General features: G+C 43.3%; 1 protein-coding gene across 3 annotated transcripts in view; it reads left to right on the top strand.

The window, feature by feature from the left end:
* The window catches only part of ADRA1A (adrenoceptor alpha 1A), a 115444-nt gene extending 89777 nt beyond the window's left edge, over positions 1 to 25667 (top strand). The window contains exons 2-4 of one of the 3 annotated variants that reach the window (XM_018052358.1): positions 17442 to 17827; positions 19717 to 19778; positions 22929 to 25667. In XM_018052358.1, coding sequence (XP_017907847.1) covers positions 17442 to 17827; positions 19717 to 19746 — 416 coding nt within the window. In that variant the 3' untranslated portion in view covers positions 19747 to 19778; positions 22929 to 25667. Of the gene's footprint in view, positions 1 to 17441; positions 19545 to 19716; positions 19779 to 22928 lie in introns of those variants that run through there. The other 2 variants (XM_018052359.1, XM_018052356.1) reach the window with 2 other exon arrangements.

Below are 26940 nucleotides of genomic sequence, written 5' to 3'. Positions count from 1 at the left end.
ATGCCACATGGCATTGAGCAGAGTTCCATGTGCTATACAGTAGGATGTCCTTGCTTTTTCTTCACCATTTTCCATGTTTATCCTTCAGGCATCTTTTTTTATTAATTAATTTATTTATTTTAATTGGAGGCTAATTACAATATTATTGTGGTTTTTTCCATACACTGACATGAATCAGCCATGGGCGTGTACATGTGTTCCCCATCCTGAACCCCCTTCTCACCTCCCTCCCCATCCTGAACCCCCCTCCCACCTCCCTCCCCATCCTGAACCCCGCTCCCACCTCCCTCCCCATCCTGAACCCCCCTCCCACCTCCCTCTCCATCCCATCCCTCAGGATCATCCCAGTGTACCAGCCCTGAGCACCCTGTCTCATGTATCAGGCCTGGACTGGCGATCTATTTCACATATGATAATATACATGTTTCAATGCTGTTCTCTCAAATCATCCCACCCTTGCCTTCTCCAAAGAGACCAAAAGTCTGTTCTTTATATCTGTGTCTCTTTTGCTGTCTCACATACAGGGTCATCGTTACCATCTTTCTAAATTCCATATATATGCATTAATATACTGTATTGCTGTTTTTCTTTCTGACTTACTTCACTCTGTATAATAGGCTCCAGTTTCATCTACCTCATTAGAACTGATTCAAATGCATTTTTTAAATAGCTGAGTAATAGTCCATTGTGTATATATACCACAGCTTTCTTATCCATTTGTCTGCCAATGGATATCTAGGTTGCTTCCATGTCCTGGCTATTGTAAACAGTGCTGCGATGAACATTGGGGAACACGTGTCTCTTTCAATTCTGGTTTCCTCGGTCAGTGTGTATGCCCAGCAGTGGGATTGCTGGGTTGTATGGCAGTTCTATTTCCAGGTTTTTAAGGAGTCTCCACACTGTTCTCCATAGTGGCTATACTAGTTTGCATTCTCACCAACAGTGTAAGACGGTTCCCTTTTCTCTGCACTCTCTCCAGCATTTATTGTATGTAGATTTTTTGAAAGCAGCCATTCTGACCAGCATCAGATGGTACCTCATTGTGGTTTTGATTTGCATTTCTCTGATAACGAGTGATGTTGAGCATCTTTTCATGTGTTTGTTAGCCATCTGTACGTCTTCTTTGGAGAAATGTCTGTTTAGTTCTTTGGCCCATTTTTTGATTGGGTCATTTATTTTTATGACATTGAGCTGCAGGAGTTGCTTGTATATTTTTGAGATTAATTCTTTGTCAGTTACTTCGTTTGTTATTATTTTCTCCCATTCTGAAAGCTGTCTTTTCACCTTGCTTATAGTTTCCTTCGTTGTGCAAAATCTTTTAAGTTTAATTAGGTCACATTTGTTTATTTTTGCTTTTATTTCTATTACTCTGAGAGGTGGGTCATAGAGGATCCTGCTGTGATTTATGTCAGAGAGTGTTTTGCCTATGTTTTCCTCTAGGAGTTTTATACTTTCTGGTCTTACGTTTAGATCTTTAATCCATTTTGAGTTTATTTTTATATATGGTGTTAGAAAGTTTTCTGCTAATTGATAAGTCACTTCAGTCGTGTTCAACTCTGTGCGACCCCATAGATGGCAGCCCACCAGGCTTCCCCGTCCCTGGGATTCTCCAGGCAAGAACACTGGAGTGGGGTGCCATTTCCTTCTCCAATGCATGAAAGTGAAAAGTGAAAGTGAAGTTGCTCAGTCGTGTCCAACTCTTAGCGACCCCATGGACTGCAGCCTACCAGGCCCCTCCATCCATGGGATTTTCCAGGCAAGAGTACTGGAGTGGGGTGCCATTGCCTTCTGGTTGACCAGTTTTCCCAGCAGCACTTATTAAAGAGACTGTCTTTTCTCCATTGTATATTCTTGCCTCCTTTGTCAAAGATTAGGTGTTCATAGGTGCATGGATTTATCTCTGGTCTTTCTATTTTGTTCCATTTATCTATATTTCTGTCCTTGTGCCAGTACCATACTCTCTTGATGACTGTAGCTTTGTAGTAGAGCCTGAAGTCAGGCAGGTTGATTCCTCCAGTTCCATTCTTCTTTCTCAAGATTGCTTTGGCTATTCAAGGTTTTTTGTATTTCCATACAAATTGTGAAATTATTTGTTCTAGTTCTCTGAAAAATACCTTTGGAAGCTTGATAGGGATTGCATTGAATCTATAGATTGCTTTGGATAGTATACTCATTTTCACTATATTGATTCTTCCAGTCCATGAACATGGTATATTTCTCCATCTATTTGTGTTATCTTTGATTTCTTTCATCAGAGTTTTATAGTTTTCTATACATAGGTCTTTTGTTTCCTTAGGTAGATTTATTCCTAAGTATTCTTTCAAGCATCTTTATTCTCAACTCAGGCCTTCTAGATTTTGCAAATCTATCTGAACCATTGTCATCAATACCACAGGAATGGCTGGAAATTCTTGAGTGGTTTCTGTTCCTTGGCCTTGAAAAGCCATTTTAGTGGGCATGCTGCCTTCTAGACACCATATCTTTGCTCCTTAGGATTAAGCCATCATATATCAACCACAATAACCCCAAACCACATCCTCAGGAACAAAAATGCCCTATCACTCACTTGAGTTAACAATTACACACTGTTATTCCTGTTGTTTATTATTTTCTACTTTAGGTGGCACAGTGGCAAAGACTCACCTGCCAGTTCAGGAGTCTCTGACCCAGGGTTTGATCCCTGGGTCAGAAAGATCCCCTGGAGGAGAAAATGGCAACCCATTCCAACATTCTCACCAGGGAAATCCCATGGACAGAGGAGCCTGGTAGGCTACAGTCCATGGAGTCACAAAGAGTGAGACAAAACTGAGCAGGCACACAAGACATAGTACTAACTAGAGACTTTGAATGGGCACTTGGATCATTTTACTCTAGTAACTAGTTATCTAGCAAAGTGGATTTTTGCTCTCCCAGACCCATGAACGTAATAAGTCCTAGTTCAAAATTTGTGCTTGATCTTGAATTCATTGAAGAGGCACTGAGATGATTTAATCAAGGAAGGTAAAATCAGGTTTGTTTTCTCAGTCTCTCTCTGGCTATACTTTGAAGGTAGGTTATAAGGCAATGAGACAAGAATCAGGAAGCTTAGTTAGTAGGCTGATATGGGGTCCTAGCTAGAAATGATGATGGCTTGAATAGGATGGATGGTGACAAGGAGAATGAAGTTTCTGTGGTCTGCACTGGGTGAGTGGATGGAGTGGAAGAGTTGAGAGAGTGAAGAATTGAGGCTGACAGTGGGTGTCTGGCTGGGACAACTCAGGAGGAGGGGTGCCATCTGCTGAGGATGGAGCAGAGAAGAAAGAGTAGGTTTTGTGAGAAATAATGAGTTCAGTTTGTTTGTGTTAAGGATGCGATGGTTTGGGAAAACCAAGAAAGATGCCTGGGGACTTCCTTAGTGCTCCAGTGGTTAAGACTTCACCTTCTAATGCAGGGGGTGCAGTTTTTACCCCTGGTTGGGGAGCTAAGATCTCACATGCCTACATGTGGCCAAAAAAACCAAAACATAAAACAAAAGTGACACTGTAAAAAATTTCAATAAAGCCTATAAAAATGCTCCACATCACACACACACAAAAGAAAGATATCTGTTAATAGTTATGTATGCAGAACTTGAGTTCAGGAGCCAGATACGGTCTCAGGATAGAGATTGGAGAATTCATCAAAGCAAAAAAGAAACTGAAGCCATGGAAATGCATGAATGTCCCTGACCTCCATCTTCCCCCTTAGAATATCAGACAGTTCTCAGTTAAGACTGCAAAGGCTTGGGTAACATTTGAAAAGAATGAGCATGTCCCCTTGCAAGCAAAACTGAGTTTTCTCAATGTTGCGTTTATTATGAAAGATGGAGACATGGTCAGTACTTTTTTTTTCAAGGAGATCTCTAATCAAAGCAATGTCATACTCTATTGCCTTTTAAAATTAAAAAGTAAAGTTTCCCAGGAAAAAGTAAAGCTTTCCTGCATTTTAAAGTTGGTTTTCTTCTAGCTGTGTTTAGAAGCCATATAACAGGTTCCATGAAATCACCTTTTATTTTGAAAAATAAGCTATCAAAATGCCTATGCATATATGTTACGTCAGTTTGACTAACATCTGCTTTGAATGGAGGTCAGGCACTCTGCTGGCCTGGCCCAACTTGAGTCTAGGGCTAGAAGCAGTAACAGGGGCTTCAAAGACCACCTGCACCCCTGTCATAGCCCAGGCAGTGGAGGGGAACGTTCAGGAGCTGTGAGTGGAGACCAAAGTGCTAGTCATATTCTACCTTGAGCAGAGTTAGATGATACTCCTGGAGGATGGCTACAGTATTAGTGGACATGGCTCTGAGTTACCTGGTAGACAGTGAGAGGACCTGGCGTTGTCATTTCCAAGTAAGGACTTGTCTAAAGAACTTAGATTCCATATCTTTGTGTGTGTGTGTGCTGGGTCTTCGTTGCTGTGCACACACTTTCTCTAGTTGTGGCCATTGAGGCTACTTTTCATTGCAGTGCATGGGCTTCTCACTGTAGTGGCTTTTCTGGTTGCAGAGCATGGGCTCTAGGTGCACATACTTCAGTAGTTGTGGTGCACCGGCTGAGTTGCTCTGAGGCATGTGGGATCTTCCTGGGCCAGGTATCGAACCCATGTCTCCTGCACTAGCAGGCAGATTCTTATCCACCAGGTTACCAGGGAAGTCCCCAGATTCTATAGCTTTACTGTCAGTCCTTGCCGGCTCCCTTGTCCACCTCTTACTATATAACCACCAGCCAGCTCCCACGTCCCTGATGGAATGGAGCCTGCTGTAGCCTGTAAGCTGAGAGGGAAGAGATACCACCCCAATAAGCTCCTGTGCTTCCTCCCTGGGTGACCGATTTTGGTTGTTTCTGTCACTGCTTTGGATTTGTAGTGTTTGGCCTGCAAACATCGCAAATATGAGAGACTGCTGATGACTATCACATATTAATTACAGGCTCCGACCTTTCCTACAGGACCCTATAAAATGTCTTTATAAGTACTGGAAGTAATCATTTTACGAAGTGCCTGCAACTTAGCTGTATCCAATTATTTGTAGAATGGTTTTATTTTCATGTAAATATGAGTGTCCTAAAGATCAGGAAGATATAAAGTGTTGGAATGTGAGTTAAGACAGGCTCTCTTTCTCCATTTAAAAGCGTATTTCCAGCTGTAAGCAGTTGAAGCCCAAGTTAATGTCATTTTTTTCCATTGGCAAATGTCATCTATTGATTCCATACACATTTATAGAGGATGCGTTCGACACTGATGGAGATTAAATGAAGGATAAGAAGTATGTGTCCTTAAAGAGACGCTGAAAATAAAAATCGAATGTCTTATCTATTCAACATATATTTGTTGTGAGCCTACAAACTATTGGCATTGAGGACTTAGCAGTGAAATGTAAAGATAAAAACCTATGCCTTTGAGGAGTTCATGTTCAAAGAAAGGGACCAAAAAAAAGGAAAAGTATAGAAGATGGTGATGAGTGCTATTAGATTGACTCATTAGGGGAGACGGTGAGAAGACAGGTTAGACTATGAAGAAGGAGGGGCTTGTGGATGAGCTGGATTTTGAACACACATTTTTTCTTCAATTTTTTATTGATATTTGCTTTACAGTATTGTGTTAGCTTCTGCCATTCATCAACATGAATCAGCCACAGGTATACATATGTCCCCTCCCTCTTGAACCTCCCTCCCATCTCCCACCTATCCCATCCCTCCAGGTTGTCACAGAGCACTAGGTTGAGCTCCCTGTGTAACACAGCAAATTCCCACTGGCTCTCTATTTTACATATGGTAATGTTTACATTTCCACGCCACTCTCTCAATTCATCCCACCCTCTCCTTCCCCCACTGTGTCCACAAGTCTATTGTCTGTCTGCGTCTTCATTGCTACCCTGCAGGTAGGTTTATCAGCACCATCTTTCTAGATTCCATATATATGTGTTACTATACAATATATGTCTTTCTCTTTCTGACTTACTTCACTCTTTACAATAGGCTCTAGCTTCATCCACCTCATTAGTACTGACTCAAATGTGTTGAATGCAAAGTTGAAGATTTTTTTTAATCAATTTTTATTGAAGTGTAGTTGCCTTACAATGTTGTATTAGTTTCTACTGCACAGCAAAGTGAATCAGCTCTCTGTATACATATAACCCCTCTTTTTGGATTTCCTTCCTATTTAGGTCACCACAAAGCTTTGAGTAGAATTCCCTGAGCTATACAGTAGGTCATGGATATCTGTCATACAGAGTGAAATAAGTCAGAAAGAGAAAAACAAATATATTTTAATACATATATGTAGAATCTAGAAAAATGGTATAGATGATCTTACTTGCAAAACAGAGCCCAGGAGCCGCAACTACTTAAGCCTGTGTGCCCTAGAGCCCGTCCTCTACAACAAGAGAAGCCACCGCAATAAGAAGCCTGTGCAATAGAACTGGAGAGTAGCTCCTGGTCACAGCAATGAAGACCCAGCACAGCCCAAAATAAATAAATATATATTTAAAAACCAGAACAGACTTAATTACTGTTCTTTTCCTGAATCAAAATATATTTCACTAAGTAAAGGAGAAGAAAAAATCTTGCCATCTGTTGACAGTGCTTAAATTACGTATTAATTTTAAACAGACAATAACAAGGAGATTTTTGAAGGAAATGTACCTGATGAGTCTAGCCCTAGTCTAGCTGGTCATTCTTTCCTGAGTTATCTTGGGACAAGCATGCATGTTCTGGGAGACACGGTACTCTTTTCTACAAGGAGAAATGCTGTTTGGGGCTTTGATAACTGGTGAGGGACACCTTTAAAGAGCTTTACTTCGAGCCGCTTGGATTCATCCAGGATAAAACCCCTGATTCTGCAGAGCTACACACTACACAGCCAGAAGGATTCCATAAAGAATGTCTTCCACTTGCAGAAGTATGAAGTATGAAATATGAGAAAACGTCTCCCCAGGTGACCTCTTTACCCATCAGTGTTGGGTGGAGCAGTGGTTCTTGACAACAGTGTGCATGCTAAGTCAGTCTTGTCCCACTGTTTGTGACCCCATGGACTGTATGTAGCCCGCCAAGCTTCTCTGTCCACGGGGATTCTCCGGGCAAAAATTCCAGAATGGGTTGCCATTTCCTCCTTCAGGGAATCTTCCCCACTCAGGGACTGAACTCACGTCTCTTAGTCTCCTGCATTGGCAGGTGGGTCCTTTACCACTAGCACTACCTGGGAAGCCCTTGACAATAGCAACCATGGCCGATATACACTGGTCCCCAGAAAATGAGAAAAAGAGCAACTCTCCCATCCACAGTTGGTCCCCACAGTGCTCCAGGTTTGTTCTGTTCCATTTGTACCCTGCGCACAATGTGCGTCTTTTCCCCTACTCACTGCACCTTCCCACACTGCCATCCTTCCTCACCCTGACTACTATTTAAGCTTCCTCCAGAAAGCTCAGAAAAGGCCAGCAGTTAACTCTTTCCAGGGAGCAATCATGTGACTGTCCTTAAAGGCAATTTTAAGTCCCAATTAACTAGGAGAAGAAAAGAGCAAGTCCTTCTAAAGAGGAGTTGAACTGACATCTTTTTGTCATGATTATAAGCTGGATGCTCTTATCAGGATGTATAGGCTAAGTGGGGGTTTCCCCAGTGGCTCAGTGGTAAAGAATCTGCCTGCCAATGCAGGAGATGCAAGAGATGGGGATTAAATCCCTGGATGGAAAAGATTCCCTGGTAGGAAATGGTAACCCATTTCAGTATTTCTGCCTGGAAAAATCCATGGACGGAGGAGCCTGGCGGGCTACTGTCCATGGGGTGGCAAAGAGTCAAACATGACTGAGCATGCACAAATATAGGCTAAGTGAAGTGCACCAGGCAGAGGTACCACTTTTGCTCAGCACCTGGGAGGTAGGCTTGGCCATACCTTGGGTCTCCAAGACCACTGTGAGTAGCTGATAGAAGCTGAAGTCTTCTTCTCCAGAAAATGAATCTCTGTTCATACAAAGACTGCATTTCATTTCATGGGAAGTCTATTCATGGATCTTGGGTCAAGAGCCCAGGGTTCCAGTTTGCAGTTAATCTGGCAGTATTCTTAGAGATTTCTATCCACTATTCCAGGGAGCTAACTTAAAGATTCTTGTCTGGCTGAGAATTGCACAAGGGTGGCCCCTGGATGAACCTCAGAAGGGCTCAGGCAAGTCACTGTGACACAGCCAAATCAGCCACCCAATGTGGAGCACCTGGTGGACTCCAGGTGACAAAGAGCTTGAGTCTGTGCTTATACGCTGATTCCAACAACTTTTCTTTCAGACTTAGTTCAATGGGGCAAGAACTGTCTTCGTAGCCAGAAGATGCCAACCCATCTGGCTTGAATACTGCTTGGCACTGAAGCTCCTTGGCCTAGGGAATTGGCCACCTATTTATGTAACAGCTTGTGTCTCTCCCCTATTCATTGAATGTATACCAGCCACACTGGACTGGTACCACACACATGGAGAGACCGCTGGTTGGACAAAGAGAAACAATTAAGGGTTATTTTCTCCCATGGCCACCTAACATTAGCTTCTCCTTGGGTATCCATGTTTTTTTAATTGAAGTCATTTAAACTCCAGTTTTCAAAATGTGATACCCTTCATGAGCCCTTCCAAGACCATCACCCACTGTTCTACTTTCCAGTGTCTGAACATTGCAACTTTTAAATTGTGTAGTTATTGATGACACTGCTCTTGTCCCCCTTCTCTCTCATTATCTCTGCAAAACCTGTTGTCATTCTATGACCACAGCTGGACATATCGCCATCAATACTTCCTATGCCATCATGCAGTTGCCAAATGGCCCAGCAAATCAGGAGAAGAAACTGAGCACAGTCTGGGTCTCTGGACCACAGATGAGCAGACAGTTTTATGGAAACCACTTTCCCTTCTCATCCGTACACTCTTCATCTGTTATGGAGGGGTTGACAGTGCCTGCTAGGTTTCCTAGTTTCTGCCACTCTTCACATTCTAACATCCTGTGACTCCAGCTAATTAAAGCTTGTCATAACCTGATATCTCTCAAAGTTGTCATTAAGATGTCAAGTTTTCAGGTAGGTGAAACTAAGTGTAGAAGTTGGAAGGCTAGAACCAAGAAGACTGACTCATGGCTTCCAACTTCTATACCGAGTCCCCCTGATTCGACAGGAGCTGAACTCAAGAGGCACCTTCTAATTATCAGTGCTGGGTTAGAATTTGAGAACTTCTGGGTTTTTTTAATTTTTTAATTGAAGGAAAATTGCTTTACAGTGTTGTGTTAGTTGCTGCTGTACTACAGTGTGAATCAGCCCTATGTATATATGTACATCTTTCCTCCTTCTTGGACAGCCAAGAGTTCAAACCAGTCAATCCTAAAGGAATCAACCTTGAATATTCATTACAAGGACTGATGCTGAAGCTGAAGCTTCATTTGGCCACCTGATGTGAAGAGCCGACTCACTGGAAATGACTCTGATGCTGGGAAAGACTGAGGGCAAGAGGAAAAGGGGGTGACAGAGGATGAGATGATTGGATGGCATTACCAACTCAACAGACATGAGTTTGAGCAAATTCTGGGAGATAGTGAAGGACAGGGAAGCCTGATATACTGCAGTCCATGGGGTCACAAAGAGTCAGATGAGACTGAGCAACTGAACAACAACCTCCTTCTTGAGCCTGTCTCTCTCTCCCTGCCCCCCTCATCCCACCCCTTCTAGGTCATCACAGAGCACCAGGCTGGGTTCCCTGTGCTATACAGCAGCTTCCCACTAGCTATCTGTTTTACACTTGATAGTGTATATATGTCAATGCTACTTTTTCAGTTCATCCCACCCTCTCCTGAGAACTCCATTTTTATCCTCATGTACTTTAGAGAGAACTGGAACACTGGTGGATAAAACACACTTAGGAATCCAGTATTGGCAGGAAAATAGTTTTCTTTCTATGGAGACCATTGAGAGCAAACTTTGCTGTAACTTTGTAATTAAAATGTGACTATAGTGTAGCCTTCACTGGGATGGGTCCTGGTATCTTCTGCAATAAGCCTACAGATGAGTCCCAGATCAGAAACCATAAGTGAAATGCTTCCAATGGAGAGGACATCGAGTGAGACTTAAGTGCATCTTTTGAAATCATCAGTTTCAATTACTTCTTGGTATCTAGAGCCCTCAACAATGGAAGGAAGGATAGTGAATCTCCAAGGGTAAAGATGTAGATGGTGTTGAGGGGATAAACTCAGGCTCTTCCTGTCTCAGTCTGGCCAAGTTTTAGTCAATCAGAATGTTTGGAGGGACCTGAAAATAGTCAGAAATTCTGCAGAAGGACCTAATTGTGGAGGAAACTCAGTGCATGGAAGAGTCTCTAGAGGCTTGGGGATTTTCCAAAGCTTGGGAATTCAGTGAAGCAAATTCACATGCAAGGGATGACCCAACCTGCAGGGGGAGGAGTTCTGGGAATTAAGCCGGAAGCTGTTTGTGTTTCTTGCAGCAGAGTCTGAACAGAAATTGTTGAAGTGCCCAGCATACCTACGATGACAAGAGAAATAGGAGACCCCGTGCTGTTATGGGTAATTCAAATGTCTGGCTCCTCCTGTGGATCATGGTGAGAAAAACTAGAGTATTAGATACCATGTATGCTTAAAGCTCAACATTCAGAAAACAAAGATCATGGCATCTGGTCCCATCACCTCATGGGAAATAGATGGGGAAACAGTGGAAACAGTGTCAGACTTTATTTTGGGGGGCTCCAAAATCACTGCAGATGGTGATTGCAGCCATGAAATTAAAAGATGCTTACTCCTTGGAAGAAAAGCTATGACCAACCTAGATAGTATATTGAAAAGCAGAGACATTACTTTACCAACAAATGTCCATCTAGTCAAGGCTATGGTTTTTCCTGTGGTCATGTGTGAATGTGAGAGTTGGACTGTGAAGAAAGCTGAGCACTGAAGAATTGATGCTTTTGAACTGTGGTGTTGGAGAAGACTCTTGAGAGTGCCTTGGACTGCAAGGAGATCCAACCAGTCCATTCTGAAGATCAGCCCTGGGTGTTCTTTGGAAGGACTGATGCTAAAGCTGAAACTCCAGTACTTTGGCCACCTCATGCGAAGAGTTGACTCATTGGAAAAGACTCTGATGTTGGGAGGGATTGGGGGCAGGAGGAAAAGGGGATGACAGAGGATGAGATGGCTGGATGGCATCACCGACTTGATGAACGTGAGTTTGAGTGAACCCTGGGAGTTGGTGATGGACAGGGAGGCCTGGCGTGCTGCAATTCATGGGGTCGCAAAGAGTTAAACACGACTGAGCAACTGAACTGAACTGACTGAATGCAGTAAGGTAAAGCAGATAGTGGAGAAAGCCATGGCAACACGCTCCAGTATCCTTGCCTGGAGAAACCCATGCACAGAGGAGTCTGGTGGGCTACAGTTCATGGAGTTGCAAAGAGCTGGACACGACTGAGTGACGAACACACAAATCAGATAGTGGAAGAACAGCCCAGAGAACACCAGAGTTTTGAGCAGAAACTCTGCCAAAATATAAGAAAGAGACAGCAGAAGGAAGGCAGAAGCATGATGAGAAATAAGGGCCGTGGCTGTGAGGCAGAGAAGAAGCCAGGCCACACTATGAAGCAGTGATGGGGAGGACAGAGAGGATTATTCAGTCAGTTAGTCAAGAAATTCATTCAGCCATTCATTCAGCAAAAATTAGGAGGATGCTTTCCTCGGTGGTTCTGTGGTAAATAATCCACCTGACAATGCAAGAGGCACCGATTCAATCCCTGGGTGGGGAGGATCCCCTGGAGGGGGAAATGGCAACCCATTCCAGTGTTCTTGCCTGGGGAATCCCATGGACAGAGGAGCCTGGCAAGCTACAGTTCATGGAGTTGCCAAGATTTGGACACAGTTTAGTGACTAAACAACAACTTTGAAACACCAGCATTGTGCTGGGTTCTGGAGCTCTATGAGCAAGAACTGACATGGTTCCCACTAAAAGGGAGTTTTCATGCTAGTGACTGGATCCAGAGACGTCTGTCCCTAAACCAGGCAGATTGAACCCTGGTGCTCCATGCCATGATGGGAGGACAACAAAGAGAATCATGATCAAACTTCCTGGTCTAAAAAACATCATCATAATCAAGAAGAAAGTGAGGTTGGGAAAAGAAATTGTGAGGAATTCAGAAAAAGATGATCCCTCAGCAGAAAGCTCTGAGCAGAGGAAGGGATCCTGAGATGAGAGCACCCTGACGGGGACCACGAAACAACAGCTCTTTCCAAGCCTGATGACACAGCTCAATCTTCTCTTCCTAGAGAGGAAAAATGAAGGGAAGAAAGAGATCTAAAGATGTGAATAAGGGACTTCCCAGTGGTACAGTGGCTTAGAATCTGCCTAGCAACACAGGAGACTCAGGTTGGATCCCTGGTCAGGAAACTAAGATCCCACATGCCTTTGGAGCAACTAAGCCCATGTGCCACAACTAGAGAGTCCATGGGGTGCAACGAAAGATCCCACATGATGCAATGAAGATCCTGAGTGCCATGACTAAGACTCAACACAGCCAAATAAATAAATAAATGCATTAAAAATATGTGAATAATATGAAGAAGTTTGGAAAGAAGACTGTACTGTCTTCTTTTAACTTTTGGAAAGCATTTGAAGGAAATACAGTTAGGAGTCTTTCTCCAAACCCCAATTCAGTTCAATTCAGTCATTCAGTCATGTCCAACTCTCTGAGACCCCATGAACTGCAGCACGCCAGGCCTCCTTGTCCACCATCAACTCCCGGAGTCTACCTAAACTCATGTCCATTGAGTTGGTGATGCCATCCAACCATCTCATCCTCTGTCGTCCCCTTCTCCTCCCACCCTCAATCTTTCCCGGCATCATGGTCTTTTTAAATGAGTTAGCTCTTCACATCAGGTGGCCAAAGTATTGGAGTTTCAGCTTCAACATCAGTCCTTCAAATGAACACCCAGGACTGATCTCCTTTAGGATGGACTGGTTGGATCTCTTTGCAGTCCAAGGGATTCTCAAGAGTCTTCTCCAACACCACAGTTCAAAAGCATCAATTCTTCAGCACTCAGCTTTCTTTATAGTCCAACTCTCACATCCACACATGACTACTGAAGAAACCATAGCCTTGACTAGACAGACATTTTTTGGCAAAGTAATGTCTCTGCTTTTTAGTATGCTGTCTAGGTTGGTCATAGCTTTCCTTCCAAGGAGTAAGCGTCTTTTAATTTCATGGCTGCAATCACCATCTGCAATGATTTTGGAGCCCCCCAAAATAAAGTCTGACACTGTTTCCACTGTTTCCCCACCTATTTGCCATGAAGTGATGGGACCAGATGCCATGATCTTCGTTTTCTGAATGTTGAGCTTTAAGCCAACTTTTTCACTCTCCTCTTTCACTTTCATCAAGAGGCTCTTTAGTTTTCTTCACTTTCTGCCTTAAGGGTGGTGTCATCTGTGTATCTGAGGTTATTGATATTTCTCCTGGTGATCTTGATTCCAGCTTGTGCTTCTTCCAGCCCAGCATCTCTCATGATATACTCTGCATAGAAGTAAAATAAGCAAGGTGACAATATACAGCCTTGATGTATTCCTCTCCTGATTTGGAACCAGTCTGTTCTTCCAAGTCCAGTTCTAACTGTTGCTTCTTGACCTGCATACAGATTTCTCAAGAGGCAAGTCAGGTGGTCTGGTATTCCTATCTCTTTCAGAATTTTCCACAGTTTATTGTGATCCACACAGTCAAAGGCTTTGGCATAGTCAATAAGGCAGAAATAGATGTTTCTCTGGAACTCTCTTGCTTTTTCGATGATCCAGCGGATGTTGGCAATTTGATCTCTGGTTCCTCTGCCTTTTCTAAAACCCCAGTTGGAAGCTAACAAAAGAGAATCACCTGAAAGAGAGGATGAAAGACTGCAGGGACGAGAAATGGGTCCCATGACCTGCCTCTGTGGAATTGTCAGATTGGGCATTGGTACATCATGCTAGGTTTAGACACATATAGGTGTTGCCACACACCTGATGGGATAAACCAAATGGTTCATTTATGGGAGAGCCTCTGATCCAGAAGAATCTCCCATTCACTGTCTTAAAAGCCAATATCAAGAGATTTGCTATAATTAGCAAGACAGTATTTCTGCATGGTTAAAACAGGACTGTCTTTAAAATCTAGGTGAAAATTCATTTTAACTATCTACTTTCTCATCTTACGGGTTTTCCTGGTGGCTCAGATGGTAAAGAATCAGCCTGCAATGCAGGAGACCCGGGTTCAATTCCTGGGTCAGGAAGATGCCCTAGAGAAAGGAATGGCTACCCACTCCAGTATCCTTGCCTGGAGAATTCCGTGGACAGAGGAGCTTGGTCAGCTGCAGTCCATGGGGTCGCAAAGAGTCTGACGTGACTAAGCAACTAACACATTTACACTTTCACCTTTCTCATCCTATGCCTCAGCTGCCACCAGGAAATGGGTATTTTGAGCAGGGCACCTGAGGGAAAGGACCGATATTTATCTCTAAAGCTGTGGACACAACAGGAAGGCCAGAGTAGCTTGGCTCTGTAAGGAGACTTCAAAGGAGCGAAGACGAATAGGAGGAAATGGACTGAAAGGAAATGTTGAGATGTCTTTATGCAGAACAGGACTCTGTGAATACAAAGAGTGTCCCTGAAGGAATTATGGGAAACTCCAAGGATCTGAAATCATCTCAATAGCATTAGTGTTCAGAATTCACATATTTTTTTCTTTTTCTCTTAAATTCTTCAAATAAGGGACACACACTCCCCTCTCTAGCTGATTTACAGAAGAATAAAATTCCCAGACAAGATAATTTGGGGCATGCCCTGCTCATATATCCTCATTAAGCCCAACCCAAGGCCTGCCTTGAGAAGAGAGTCCCCTTAATCCTGTCACTGTTGCTATTTGGAAGAAATATGGAACAACATATAGGCATCATAATTAAGATGGATTTTTCTGGAACTGACCGCATTCACAAGAATCACCATTCATGTTCACATTAGCTGCTTTTTTTCACCACTCAGATTAAGTTTGAGAAACCATCTTTCTAGTTTAACTCCCCCAACTGTACCCTTTTTCATTCTCCATATATCATCCTCATTTCCTAGATATGCATTATTCTAAAGTATTTTCAGATATGATAAAGGAACATAGCCCTAAAGTCAGACTTCCCAATTTCAAATCCCAGCTAACCTTCTGCCTGTGTGACTTCAGTTGAATTATTTAATCTCATTAAATCAGTTTCTTAATTTGTAAAATGGGGATGTTGATATGAATCATATAACTTTTATTTTTATTAGAATACATTAATAGTTGATTTATAGTGTGTTAGTTTCAAATGTACAGCAAAGTGAATCAGTTTTACATAGATCCACTCTTTTGTAAATTCTTTTCCTATATAGGTATTTTCCCATACAGAGTATTAAGTAGACTTCCCTGTGCTATACAGTAAGAATCATATGACTCTTGATGTTACTAATGATGATTAAATTTATGTAGACTGTTTAGTACAGAGCCTGGCTCAAACCAGACACTCAATATGAGTACATTGTATTATAACTATAGGAAAATGTTCAAAGCTTTGGAGATAAAGGATAATACTTTCCCACTTAACAACCATCATCTCTGTATGTGCCTGTATGTGTTTTAATTTCTTTGAGACACATTGAATTTAACAGGGAATATGCTTCAGAGACAAAAAATACCCTCATCAATCATTGTACCATTTTGCCTTCTTTGGTTCTACAATATTTAACTTTACTCTTTGTTTATATTTATGAGCTTCTCTGCTAAATTTCAGGGCAGTGTTTGCCAGAGTAGATTTTTAAGCCTATCCATCAGTTTGTCATGACTCTGACGGGTCTCTAGAGCAGAGAGAAAAAGAAAGACAAAATATCAAGATCTTTATGAGGCTGAGGCAAAAGAAAGAAATTGTGCAGAAAATAAATAACACTGGGCTAGCAGTTCTATATCTCTTTATCTATCACTGTATTAGTACATAGCTATTAAGTTTGTGACAACCACTTCAATCATTGTTTTTTTCCTTTGGAAATTGAGTAATTGAATACAATAACCTCTAAGACTGTTCGCATGGTGCTTCCCTGGTGGCTCAGGTGGTAAAGAATCTGCCTGAAATGCAGGAGACACTGGTTCAATCCCAGGGTCAGGAAGATCCCCTGGAGAAGGAAATGGCAGCCCACTCCAGTATTCTTGCCTGGAGAATTCCATGGACAGAGGAGCCTGGTGGGCTACAGTCTGTGGGATCGCAAACAGTAGGATACGACTGAGCGACTAACACTGTAACACTGTTCCCACTTTAAGATAACTTGGTTTCACCATTTTGCCTCCAGGAGCTATGAGAGAGTTATTATGTAAGACGTAAAGAGACCTGAAACTTGATTTCTGCTGGGTAAGTTAAAGGGTGACTTGAGTAGGTAAAGAGGACACTAAAGGTCATTTTGGACATCTGGACCCAAAAAAAATGAGCAGTGACTTGGAGAAAATTTTGTAGTGTGTCTGTTTACAGTGGAAGTATTAATGTTAGAAAGCTAGAGTAGGTTAGCACTGGAAAAGACCCTGCATGTCAAGCTCTTAAGAAGCATTTGGCTGCTATTGGAGTATTTTGAACAGGTGAGTATATTGCAATGTCAAAAGGCATCATCAGAGAAAAAAATCACTGGTCAAAGTTGACAAAGCCAATAAATAGTTTGTAAATTTGAAATTCTCATTAGAAAATACTACTCCAACATTCAGGAGAGAAAAAGATTCAAATTATTAGTATTTAGGCTGTATTTGTATAATACTGCATATATGCTCAGTTGCTCACTCATGTCCGACTCTTTGCGACCCTATGGACTGCCGTCTGCCAGGCTCCCCTGTCCGTGGGATTCTCCACACAAGAATACTGGATTGGGTTGCCATGCCTTCTTCCTCTCTTTTGTCTCCTCCTTTGGCAGACAGGTTCTTTACCACTAGCGCCACCTGGGAAGCCCATATAATACTGCATCAAAGAACAAAAGAACAATTCAGGCGACCTTATTTTAATAGGAATGTTTGGATGAATTTCAACTTAGTTTTAAATTCAGGCAAAACAATTTGCATCTGTAGACTCAGCCTCCATCTCATGTTTTCATGATTTAAAGCTTCCTAGTGGACATCAAGTGATATTTCATCACTAAGAACCAGTGCAGCCCTATCCTTTGGGTCTTTTCCCGTAAATGATATTGCTCATGTGGACCAAGTATGAATGGCTTTTGAGGATATTAACAAGGATGTAATCAGTCAAATGTGAAAACTCAAACGCATTTGGGATCATTTGGAGCTTTTTCGAGATACGATAAAGGTATTTGTTGGAGAGTTTGCTTTATTTTCCTAGCCAAGTGGCCCATTGACTTGCAAATAACATGTATGAATCTCTTGTGTTTTCTTCCAGGGTCTTTCTTTCCTGATTTCAGGCCCTCAGAAACCGTTTTTAAAATAGCATTTTGGCTTGGTTACCTAAACAGCTGTATCAACCCCATTATATACCCATGCTCCAGTCAAGAGTTTAAAAAGGCCTTTCAGAATGTCTTGAGAATCCAGTGTCTGCGACGAAAGCAGTCCTCCAAACATACCCTGGGCTACACGCTGCATGCACCCAGCCACGCCCTGGAGGGACAGCACAAGGACCTGGTTCGCATTCCGGTGGGATCTGCAGAGACCTTCTATAAGATCTCCAAGACAGATGGGGTCTGTGAATGGAAAATTTTCTCTTCCCTACCCCGCGGATCTGCCAGGATGGCGGTGGCCAGAGACCCATCAGCCTGCACCACTGCCCGGGTGAGAAGTAAAAGCTTTTTGCAAGTGTGCTGTTGCCTGGGGCCCTCGACACCCAGTCATGGAGAGAATCATCAGATTCCGACCATTAAGATCCACACCATCTCCCTCAGTGAAAATGGGGAGGAAGTCTAAAGGACAGGAAAGGTCAGAAGGACGGGAGGGTGATCTTAAGCACCCACTCTCCACTTCCTTCTAGGAAGGCCAGTTCATGTTCCGTGGATGCTGAGACACAGCCAGTAAACCAGGGACCATCTGGGAATGGGCTGGGGAGGAGAGCTGACTCTGGGGCAGAGGTAGGGCTTAGAGACGAGAGACGATGTCCTACCACCATCCAGTTCACTATGATGAGAAACAGCATTTCCTTGAGGCTAATGCTCTCTGGGTCATTCTCTGAGCCTGCTTTCTACGCCTGCCCCTTTCAACGACAAACACCATGGGAAACAGAATTTCATACACAATCCAAAAGACGATAAATATAGGATTATGATTTCATCATGAATATTTTGAGCATGCACTCTAAGTTTGGAGCTATTTCTTGATGGAGTGAGGGGATTTTATTTCCAGGCTAAACTTGCTGAAAGCCACGTTGGATTTTTATGGGGCGAAGGCCTGGAGAGGAAGAGCCTTAAGATGGTGGCCAATATCCAGACACATTATTTTTAGAGCAAGTTTTACAATCCACCCTTTCTCAGTTTGGGTGAAACTTGACAGTGAGATTTTATTTACCTTTTGCTGCTGCTTGACAGGATACTGCTCCCAATTCCCTAAGGATGAGGGTGAGGGGCACTCATTATGTCAATGGTCATCTGCTCTTGGGTCTAGAGAGTGTTGAAAGAACCAATTGGGAAAAGGATGGCTTTTCCTAATGGAAGACAGTAAGGATGAGAGTCAGTTCTTCAACTTCTGTGGACAGAATTCCATTAAGTGGTTCCAAGATCAGGTGGAGGAAGGCTTCTTGTGTAACATACTTAAAGATCAAGAGTTTGGGGTGGGGTGGGTGCTACTTTCAAGCTAAGGAAGAGGCTACAAAATTACTCCACAGCCTTTTCAACATGGCATAGAAAGGCTTTTCTTGGCAAATCACTTACCTTTTCCAGAATTCCATTATGAAAATCCAGGGCATATAATATTTTGAATGGCATATCACCACTGCCGTTTTTTCTCAGCTGCTTCACTACTGCATAATGAGTGAGGTCCATGGTCCCCAGGGCACATGGGACATGCCAGAATAAGCCTGATGATTCAAGTACCTCCTTCCTGAACTCTGAAAGATACACGTAGGAAGATGCTTTCTGGTCACTTTAAGCCCATCAAAAACAGAAGTTTGCAAATTGTTTTTGACAGAAGCCTATTTATGCTGAGAAAAGATCCAGTCCCCCATTTATTGAACCTATTCCCACTTTTTACAAGAACTTGGGGGAGGAGCTATGTTTTGCTTTCTGTATATCAAATTTTGGTAAACCTCAAGAATTCAATATATTACAGAGATACAGATGGTGACTATCTGTAAAAACTAAAATATTTTCACATTCCACAATAGGAATTTAAAAGAAGATTTATGTTTTTGAAATAATGCTTGACTAGAATCACGGGTCTAAAACTTCTAACCATTTCTATGGTCTATTTCCCCTATTTGAGGTAATTCCCTCTAAGAATTTTAAAACAGATTATTGCCATTTTAAAATGTTCATTTATTTATTTATTTATTTTTGCCACCTCACATGGCCTGCAGGATCTTAGTTCCCTGACCAGGGATTGAACCCAGGTCCTCGGCAGTGAGTGTGCAGAGTCTTAACCACTGGACCACCAGGGAATTTTCCATTACAGACATTATTTAACCTTCACTGCAAAGGTAGTGGCACCATCATCTTTTCCTTCTTTCCTTGCAGCAAAGTGATAATTTCCTGAAATCCTTCTGAAAGGCTAATTTGTTTGCATACTGCCATGGAAGGTATGTTTGCACATCAGTTGGAGTTTGGTTGTTGGTTGTGTTTTGACATAGAATGTTACTGCTTTCTCGGTCCTTTCTGGAAAGTGTCTCCTTGTTATCCAGTTAGACACTCTGCCTTTTGCTTGTAACTTAGACTCTGGCAGTAGATGCTGGCTGTATTTCTAGACTCTTCTGTCTGTTTGCACGTCTCACGATGGCTCTTCCAGATGTGGGTGTCATATTGTGCATGGAGGCACGCGGGAAGGACTTGACTACGTACACCTTGCTTCAGTTTCATTGTTGAGAAGAACTTCTTTTAGGATCTGAATTTTTAAAACTACTTAGACCAGGCTCACCCTTATAGGAAGAACAACTCCATGAAAAGAAGAGTAACAGTTTTTCTTCACCAGAATATGACTCCATGTTTGAGCTCGTCTTTAAACACCTTAGAGACAAATTTAAATTTTAAATACTAAAAAGCTTAGGATCACCGGAAAACTAGCCTTAACGCCACTTCTAAGCAAAGACAACAATTTGAAAACCTTCCGGTCATCAGATAAAATCCATGACAATTGTATTCATGTAAAACTATCCATAAATAATTGTCTGCTACGCGGTTCTCCATCCCCAGGCCCTCCAGGGAGGCAAACTTTAACATTTTTTTCCTTTCCCATGACTTGATATTAGGTACAAACACACCAGTTTTACGAAAAATTGATAATGTCACCCAAGACTTAGTCAAAGCGGGATAAACAATACACGAGTTATTTTTTTCACTCATCCACAAAAATCTCTGTACCTTGGAGCATGCCAAAAACTCTCTAAAATTGTCACAGTTAAACAAATGATCGTCATATTTATACTCACATGTTTACTGCTTCTATTTGGAGTTTGGAGAATGTACCCAGAGTAACAGTGATCAAAATATCTTCTCTAATGTGTTATAAAAAGCAGTTGCTTTCAGGATTGTCTAAACATCAGCAAAAAATCAACTTGACATTATGGGATAGGTGAAACTTGAGTTTCTGCTGCAATTCAAATCGCATGCATTAAGAGAGACCTTGAATCTCTTTATTCAGGAATTTCGCCAGAGCTTTGCAAGGATTTCAGAAAAGCATTTTATGTGTTACGCTTTCTTCATTTTACCTCCCATAAGGGAGGTCTCAGCCAACACTGCTTCTGCCTAAAATCACTTGGGGTCTGCCGCTGCTGCTGCTGCTAAGTCGCTTCAGTCGTGTCCGACTCTGTGTGATCCCATAGACGGCAGCCCATCAGGCTCCACCATCCCTGGGATTCTCTAGGCAAGAACACTGGAGTGGGTTGCCATTTCCTTCTCCAATGCATGAAAGTGAAAAGTGAAAGTGAAGTTGCTCAGTCGTGTCCGACTCTTAGCAACCCCATGGGCTGCAGCATACCAGGCTCCTCCGTCCATGGGATTTTCCAGGCAAGAGTACTGGAGTGGGCTGCCATTGCCTTCTCGGGCTTCTAATGCTCTTGCCAGCTACTTGGATTGGTCCATCCATAGTGGACTGTGTCATTTGGGTAAATAAATATTTTCTTAAGGTTTTCTTCTTAGGTGTTACTATGTGCCAAGCACAAGCAGAACATTTCACATCCATAGTCTCTAAATGTCATAGCAGTTCTACTGTTCTTATTTGAGAGCCAAGAAATTTGATAGTTAAATGTGATTAATGATTCACCCAAGGCCAAGGAGGAACCATGATTTGATCCTGGGTCTTCCAAACCCTAATGTCTACATGTTTTCCACCAACACCTCAGCCTCATAAGTAGTAAACATCAAAGCCCCCAAATTGGAGTTGGATATGCTGATGATACTAAACCATTTTTGTCACTATTATTGTTCAGTTGCTAAGTCGTATATGACTCTTTGCGACCCCGTGGACTAGCCCACCAGGCTCCTTTGTCCAAGGGATTTCCCAGCCAAGAATACTGGAGTGGGTTGCCATTTCCTCCTCCAGAGGATCTTCCTGGATCATGGATGGAATCCATGTCTCCTGCATTGGCAGATGGATTCTTTACCATTTAACCACCAGGGAAGCCACTATACTCAAACTTTGAATGTTTTGTTTCTTTGGGATTTGCTTTCAATTAATCTCAATAAACATGCCGCCAATTTTCCAGCCCAGCCAAACCCAAGAGCAGGTCATAATTGTAAGGGTTTGGCACCTACAGTTCTATCAAGCTGCACCACTTTTGTAGGGTATTGTGACCTGGAATGTTACTGAGGCTTTGCGTGAAGAACAAATTATATCAAACTGGGTGAAGACGGACATGTAAGAGAAGGCTGAAGAGGCTGCCTTGGCTTAGAACAGCAAACACATTTGTGGATTAAAAAAACACATTGTGCAGTGTGTTGAAGTTATTGACAACGAGCCACAGTTCATAAGCACACTTTCAGGAAGTATAGCCCTTCTTAATATAAATAAAAAATAAATACAATATCACTTTCTTTCACCTGTACTCCAAAAATAATTTTTTTGAGTTGGAGAAAGAGAAGGAATTAGAGATACTTCACCAGGAATTATAGAGTCCAGAGAGTATGTCAGACATGTGAATTTCATGTCTGTCACCAGGAGGAAATGGTTCAGAATGCTGGTTTTCAAGTACCAGAGACCTGGGCAATCTTTGAAAATGAAGACTCAGTTGGTAGCTATAGCTACTTCTTAGATGGCATCCTCTTGCTTCTGGATTTCACAAATGAAAACTTTTAAGTCCTGAGCATCTTGGTTACCTCCACCCGTCCCCCAAACCCCCAAAAGGAACCATCACACAGACCTTCTGGCCCCATAAGGTTCATGATTATGGCCTGGGAGTTAGAACATGTTAGAAACTCTTTGCTTGGGCAGGTAATTAATCGCTTTTTAATCACGGCTACTTAATCACAGCTTGACAAACATTCTCACTTGCTTCGGGGGCTGTTTCTGCTCAGATCATCCTGCCAGAAGAGACGCTGCCTCTGTGTATGAGTACTTGTTCACTTAATTAAGGAGAGAGCTCTGCTCATCAGCAAGGGGAGAAGGGAGCCCAAGCGCATGGAAGGTAAACTCTGCAAGCAAAACCAGGGAGACTGGAAAAGAAGGCAACAGTGGTAAATATGGTGGCATCCGAGGTGTGCTCATTTGTCACTCTGATTTCTTTTTACACTACTAGGACTTTTAACCACCAAACTAGCTGCACACAGCTCTGGTGGAGCTCCAGTTGGAACACTGTTGACATCTGCTCCCTGTCTGCAAACTGTACTTTGGAGCAGGGCTGAGCCCAGACTGCTGTGGGGTCCGTCATCTTCCAAAAGCAATGGCAGCAGTGAGAGCCTCTGGCCCTCCAAGTCCCTGCAAGATGAGTGAGTGCAGATGACTGTGATGGGGCTGGGCTGTCAAGAGCAAGCTGGAATTTGAGCAGAGGATGCCGGATCTTGCCAGCGATCCTGTCAGCATTACCTCTTTCCCTCTTACCCAGACCTCAATGTCACAGGGGCTGTGGATGGATCTTGTCTGCTCTGTACAGGAAAAAGTCATGTCTTGGCTACTGCAACATGAACTACTGAGTCTTCTACCTCGAAGGAAGGTCATGGCGTTGGAAGAGGGCTGTGGAGGAGGAGGAAGACTTACCCTGGACATTGCTCAAAGCTGTTCAGTAATGCGTTCCTGCAACTGCTCAACAAGAAACTTCCCTAAAGCTGTTGCTGATTCATTTCCAAAGACAAATCAACTGTCTTTCCTCTACTTGTGGCTCAGGAGTCACTACGTTACTTGCCCTCCATAGCATAGTCAAAGTGCCACATCTTGAGCTATAAATGATTATTGCAAAACTATGAGGAATCCATATTTAATTAGATTATAAAGTCTGAGGACAAATTTGTACTATATTTGGCAGGCGGGGGAGGGGGTGGAATCAAGGCTCTGATCTGTTAGAAAGCTTGAATACAATAACTGCATTCTGATGTGATGGGCTTCCGCTGTAGCTCAGCGGTAAAGAATATGCCTGCAATGCAGGAGACACTGGTTCGATCCCTGGGTCAGGAAGATCCCCTGGAGAAGGGCATGGCAACCCACTCCAGTATTCTTGCCTGGAGAATTCCATGGATAGAGGGATCTGACAGACTATGGTCCATGGGGTCACAAAGAGTTGGAAACAATTGAAGCATGCACGCACATTCTGATGTGATAGAAAAGAAACTACAGACAGTCCCAACAGAAGTTTAATATTTTCTTCTATTTATACATTTCATATGAGTCCAAAGTATATTTGCATGTCTCGAGTCCTACCCCGTGAGGTAGGAAGAGAAAGAAGGAATTATGTTTATTAGCGTATGAAGAGCCAAGGGGAGGAATGAGGTTAAGCCGAGGATTTCTTTAAATATCTTCAAATCCAGCCTCTGACTTCTTTTTCCTAGATGCCTTGAATATCCTCAAGGTCCACTGCATTTCTCAAGACCCTGACATTCACATTTCACTCACTCACCTCTGAGCCGTATTTTCAGCTCCGTTTGTACCTTCTCTCCCGCTGTATCTCTGCTGGTGGCTGGACCGATCAAGATTGTTCTGGGGGCTGAGTGCATATTTGTCTAGGCTTCTCTCATTGGCTAAAAGACAAGCAGATGTTATACTGCTCATTCTCCCTAGATAGGCAGCAGCAGAGCTAAGGAAATAAGCAGGGCAGGAGGGGCTCTTGGCTTGCTCAACGCGGTGACCTGTCAGGCAAAGACAGCAGTGACTGACACCTTAAGGACTTCAGGAATGCAAAAGCCCCAGAGAGAGTTTTGGGAATGTTCATTTCCCTGTGAGCCTGAGAGTTGTATGCACAATGATCATTACCGTCAGCAAGTTGTTCACTTCTCCTGCACCAGGCGCTGCATTTGGCACAAAAAGTAAAAGAAAATACAGGAGGGCACGGACAGTCCCCAGCTTATGATCTGAGTGTGTTCCAAACTCATCTGTTGCATTTTTCCAAGAGGCTTTGTTATAAATGGAGGTGGGGGAGGATGTTCTCAGATGAACCAAAAACAAAAAATAAAAATCTATTTAATATACACCTGGGGTTGGCCAACATTTTCTGCAAATGGCTAGATAGTAAATAATTTCGGCATTGTGGGCCATACAGTCTCTGTCACACATTCTTCTTTGTTTGAATTTTTGTGTGGGGAGGGGAGACCCTCTAAACATGTACAAACCATTCTTAGTCCACAGCCTATACCCAAGAAAAACAAAATAGCAACAGGCCAGGGGCCATAGTTTTCTATCCTTGATCTCTGCCATAACTTGTTTACAGCATAGTACAAACAATGCTAAGCACTGGATTTGGTTGTTCAGCAGCAAGTTTTTTGTTTTTTTTTTTTTTTTAATGTTCAATTGCCACATCTACACTTGATTACATCAGCATCTCCAAACTGTACGAGTTGTTAAGTAAAGTGACAGCGTTCATGTTCAGGACTGGAGCCTGCTCCAGTATGACCTGCCCACCCAAAAGATAAACCCCAGTATGTCACTGTGATTTTCAATCTCCCCTCCCACTGCTGTATTCTGCAGAGCCAGCAGTTCAGCAGAAGCCCAGGCCCATCCACAGGGGTCTTTTTAGCTCTTTCCTTCATTGGAAAAATACTCCAGCACAGTCTGGCCAACTCTGAGAGCAGCAACAGCCAACCACAGCCACTTGACTAAGGCCAATGTGAAGTTCCTCCCAGACTGCTTGAGGCTGCTGTAGGGAGGTCCTCACTTGGCTCCATGGGGAGGCCTCCTGACCATAGCACAAGTACCCGGACAATTAGCTGTCTGCTACTGGAGCTCACCAGGACCTGGGGTCCAGAGGAGGTGCTGGACAGGCAAGAAGGTCAAACCAGTCACTCCTAAAGGAAATAGAACCTGAATATTCATTGGAAGGACTGATGCTGAAGCTGAAGCTCCAATACTTTGGCCACTTGATGTGAAGAGCTAACTCATTGGAAAAGACCCCAATGCTGGGACAGATTGAGGGCAAGGAAAGAAGGGGGCAACAGAGGATGAGATGGCTGGATGGCATCACTGACTCGATGGACATGAGTTTGAGCAACCTCTGGGAGTTGGTGATGGACAGTGAAGCCTGGCGTGCTGCAGTCATGGGGTTACAAAGAGTTGGACACGACTAAACAACTGAACAAGTTACCAACAGGAGCTCTCCTCCTCCTCCTCCTCCTCCTCCTCCTCCTCCTCCTCCTCCTCCTCCTCCTCCTCCTCCTCCCCCCTCCCAAATCCCCTTCCCCTCCCCTCCTCCTCCTCCTTTTCCTCTCTTCCTTTTTGTTTAAGTCTGAAATGACCTAACTAGACTCAAAATGGCGTTACTATGGAAACATATTTAGCCCTCCCCTGGGATAACAGAGCTCTATTTTTCGAGCTGGTGCCTTGTGGGAGGGGTTTCCTTTCCATCCCCTCCAATTCTGATAGGCAGTGGGGGGAGAAAGACAGTCTTAGCTGGAAACAAGGTATGCATTTCCCTTGGTCCAGGACATGGTATGCACAGTGCTAAGAGATGAGACTTGGTGGAGACAGGGATGAGATATGGTGGAGGGCAGGCCTGATGGGGAAGGACCTGGAAGCATGGAGACCTATCAGTCATAAACAACACTGCCAGCGGCAGGCATAGAATGGAGCACTGGACAGACACTGCTCCTGTTTGGCAGCTTCCTTTCCCTCCTCCCAGCGCTGTCTATCTTCACCCTCTCCTTTCTTTGCTTCCCCTGTCCTTCCTCATCACTCCTCTCTCTCCATCATTCCACCCTCCACCTCTTGTGAAATTTACAAGCAGTGATGATGTTGGGGTGGTGCCCTTACTCCAGAGGATGCCACTTCCCATGGGGTACAGTGCTGGCAAGCTGGTGCTTCCCTCAGCTGCTGCACCCCTCCCACGGGAGACCCCCACCTTCCAGTGAGTCCAGGGCAGGAAAGGCCCCCAGTCTGAGAGCACAGGGGAAGCCTCCCCAAGGAGGACCCTTACCCTTTGGCAGGATTGCTGTCTTTGTCTTCTTATACTATTAGTTCCAAAGGAAAGCTACAAGCACCATGTGCAGTCGCATCTCAGAAAAGAGTCAGGAGTGGTATTTGTTCCCCTCCTCCCAGATGTGTGTCTCTTCTTTTACCAGCTGCTGCGTCTCCCTCTCTGATGTTCAGAAGTCTTTATGGACCCTACAATG

This window comes from Capra hircus, chromosome 8 (genome assembly GCF_001704415.2).
Source record: "Capra hircus breed San Clemente chromosome 8, ASM170441v1, whole genome shotgun sequence".
NCBI lineage: Eukaryota > Metazoa > Chordata > Mammalia > Artiodactyla > Bovidae > Capra > Capra hircus.
Note: the sequence above shows the minus strand (reverse complement) of the source record. Positions and strands in the feature narration are given on the sequence as shown.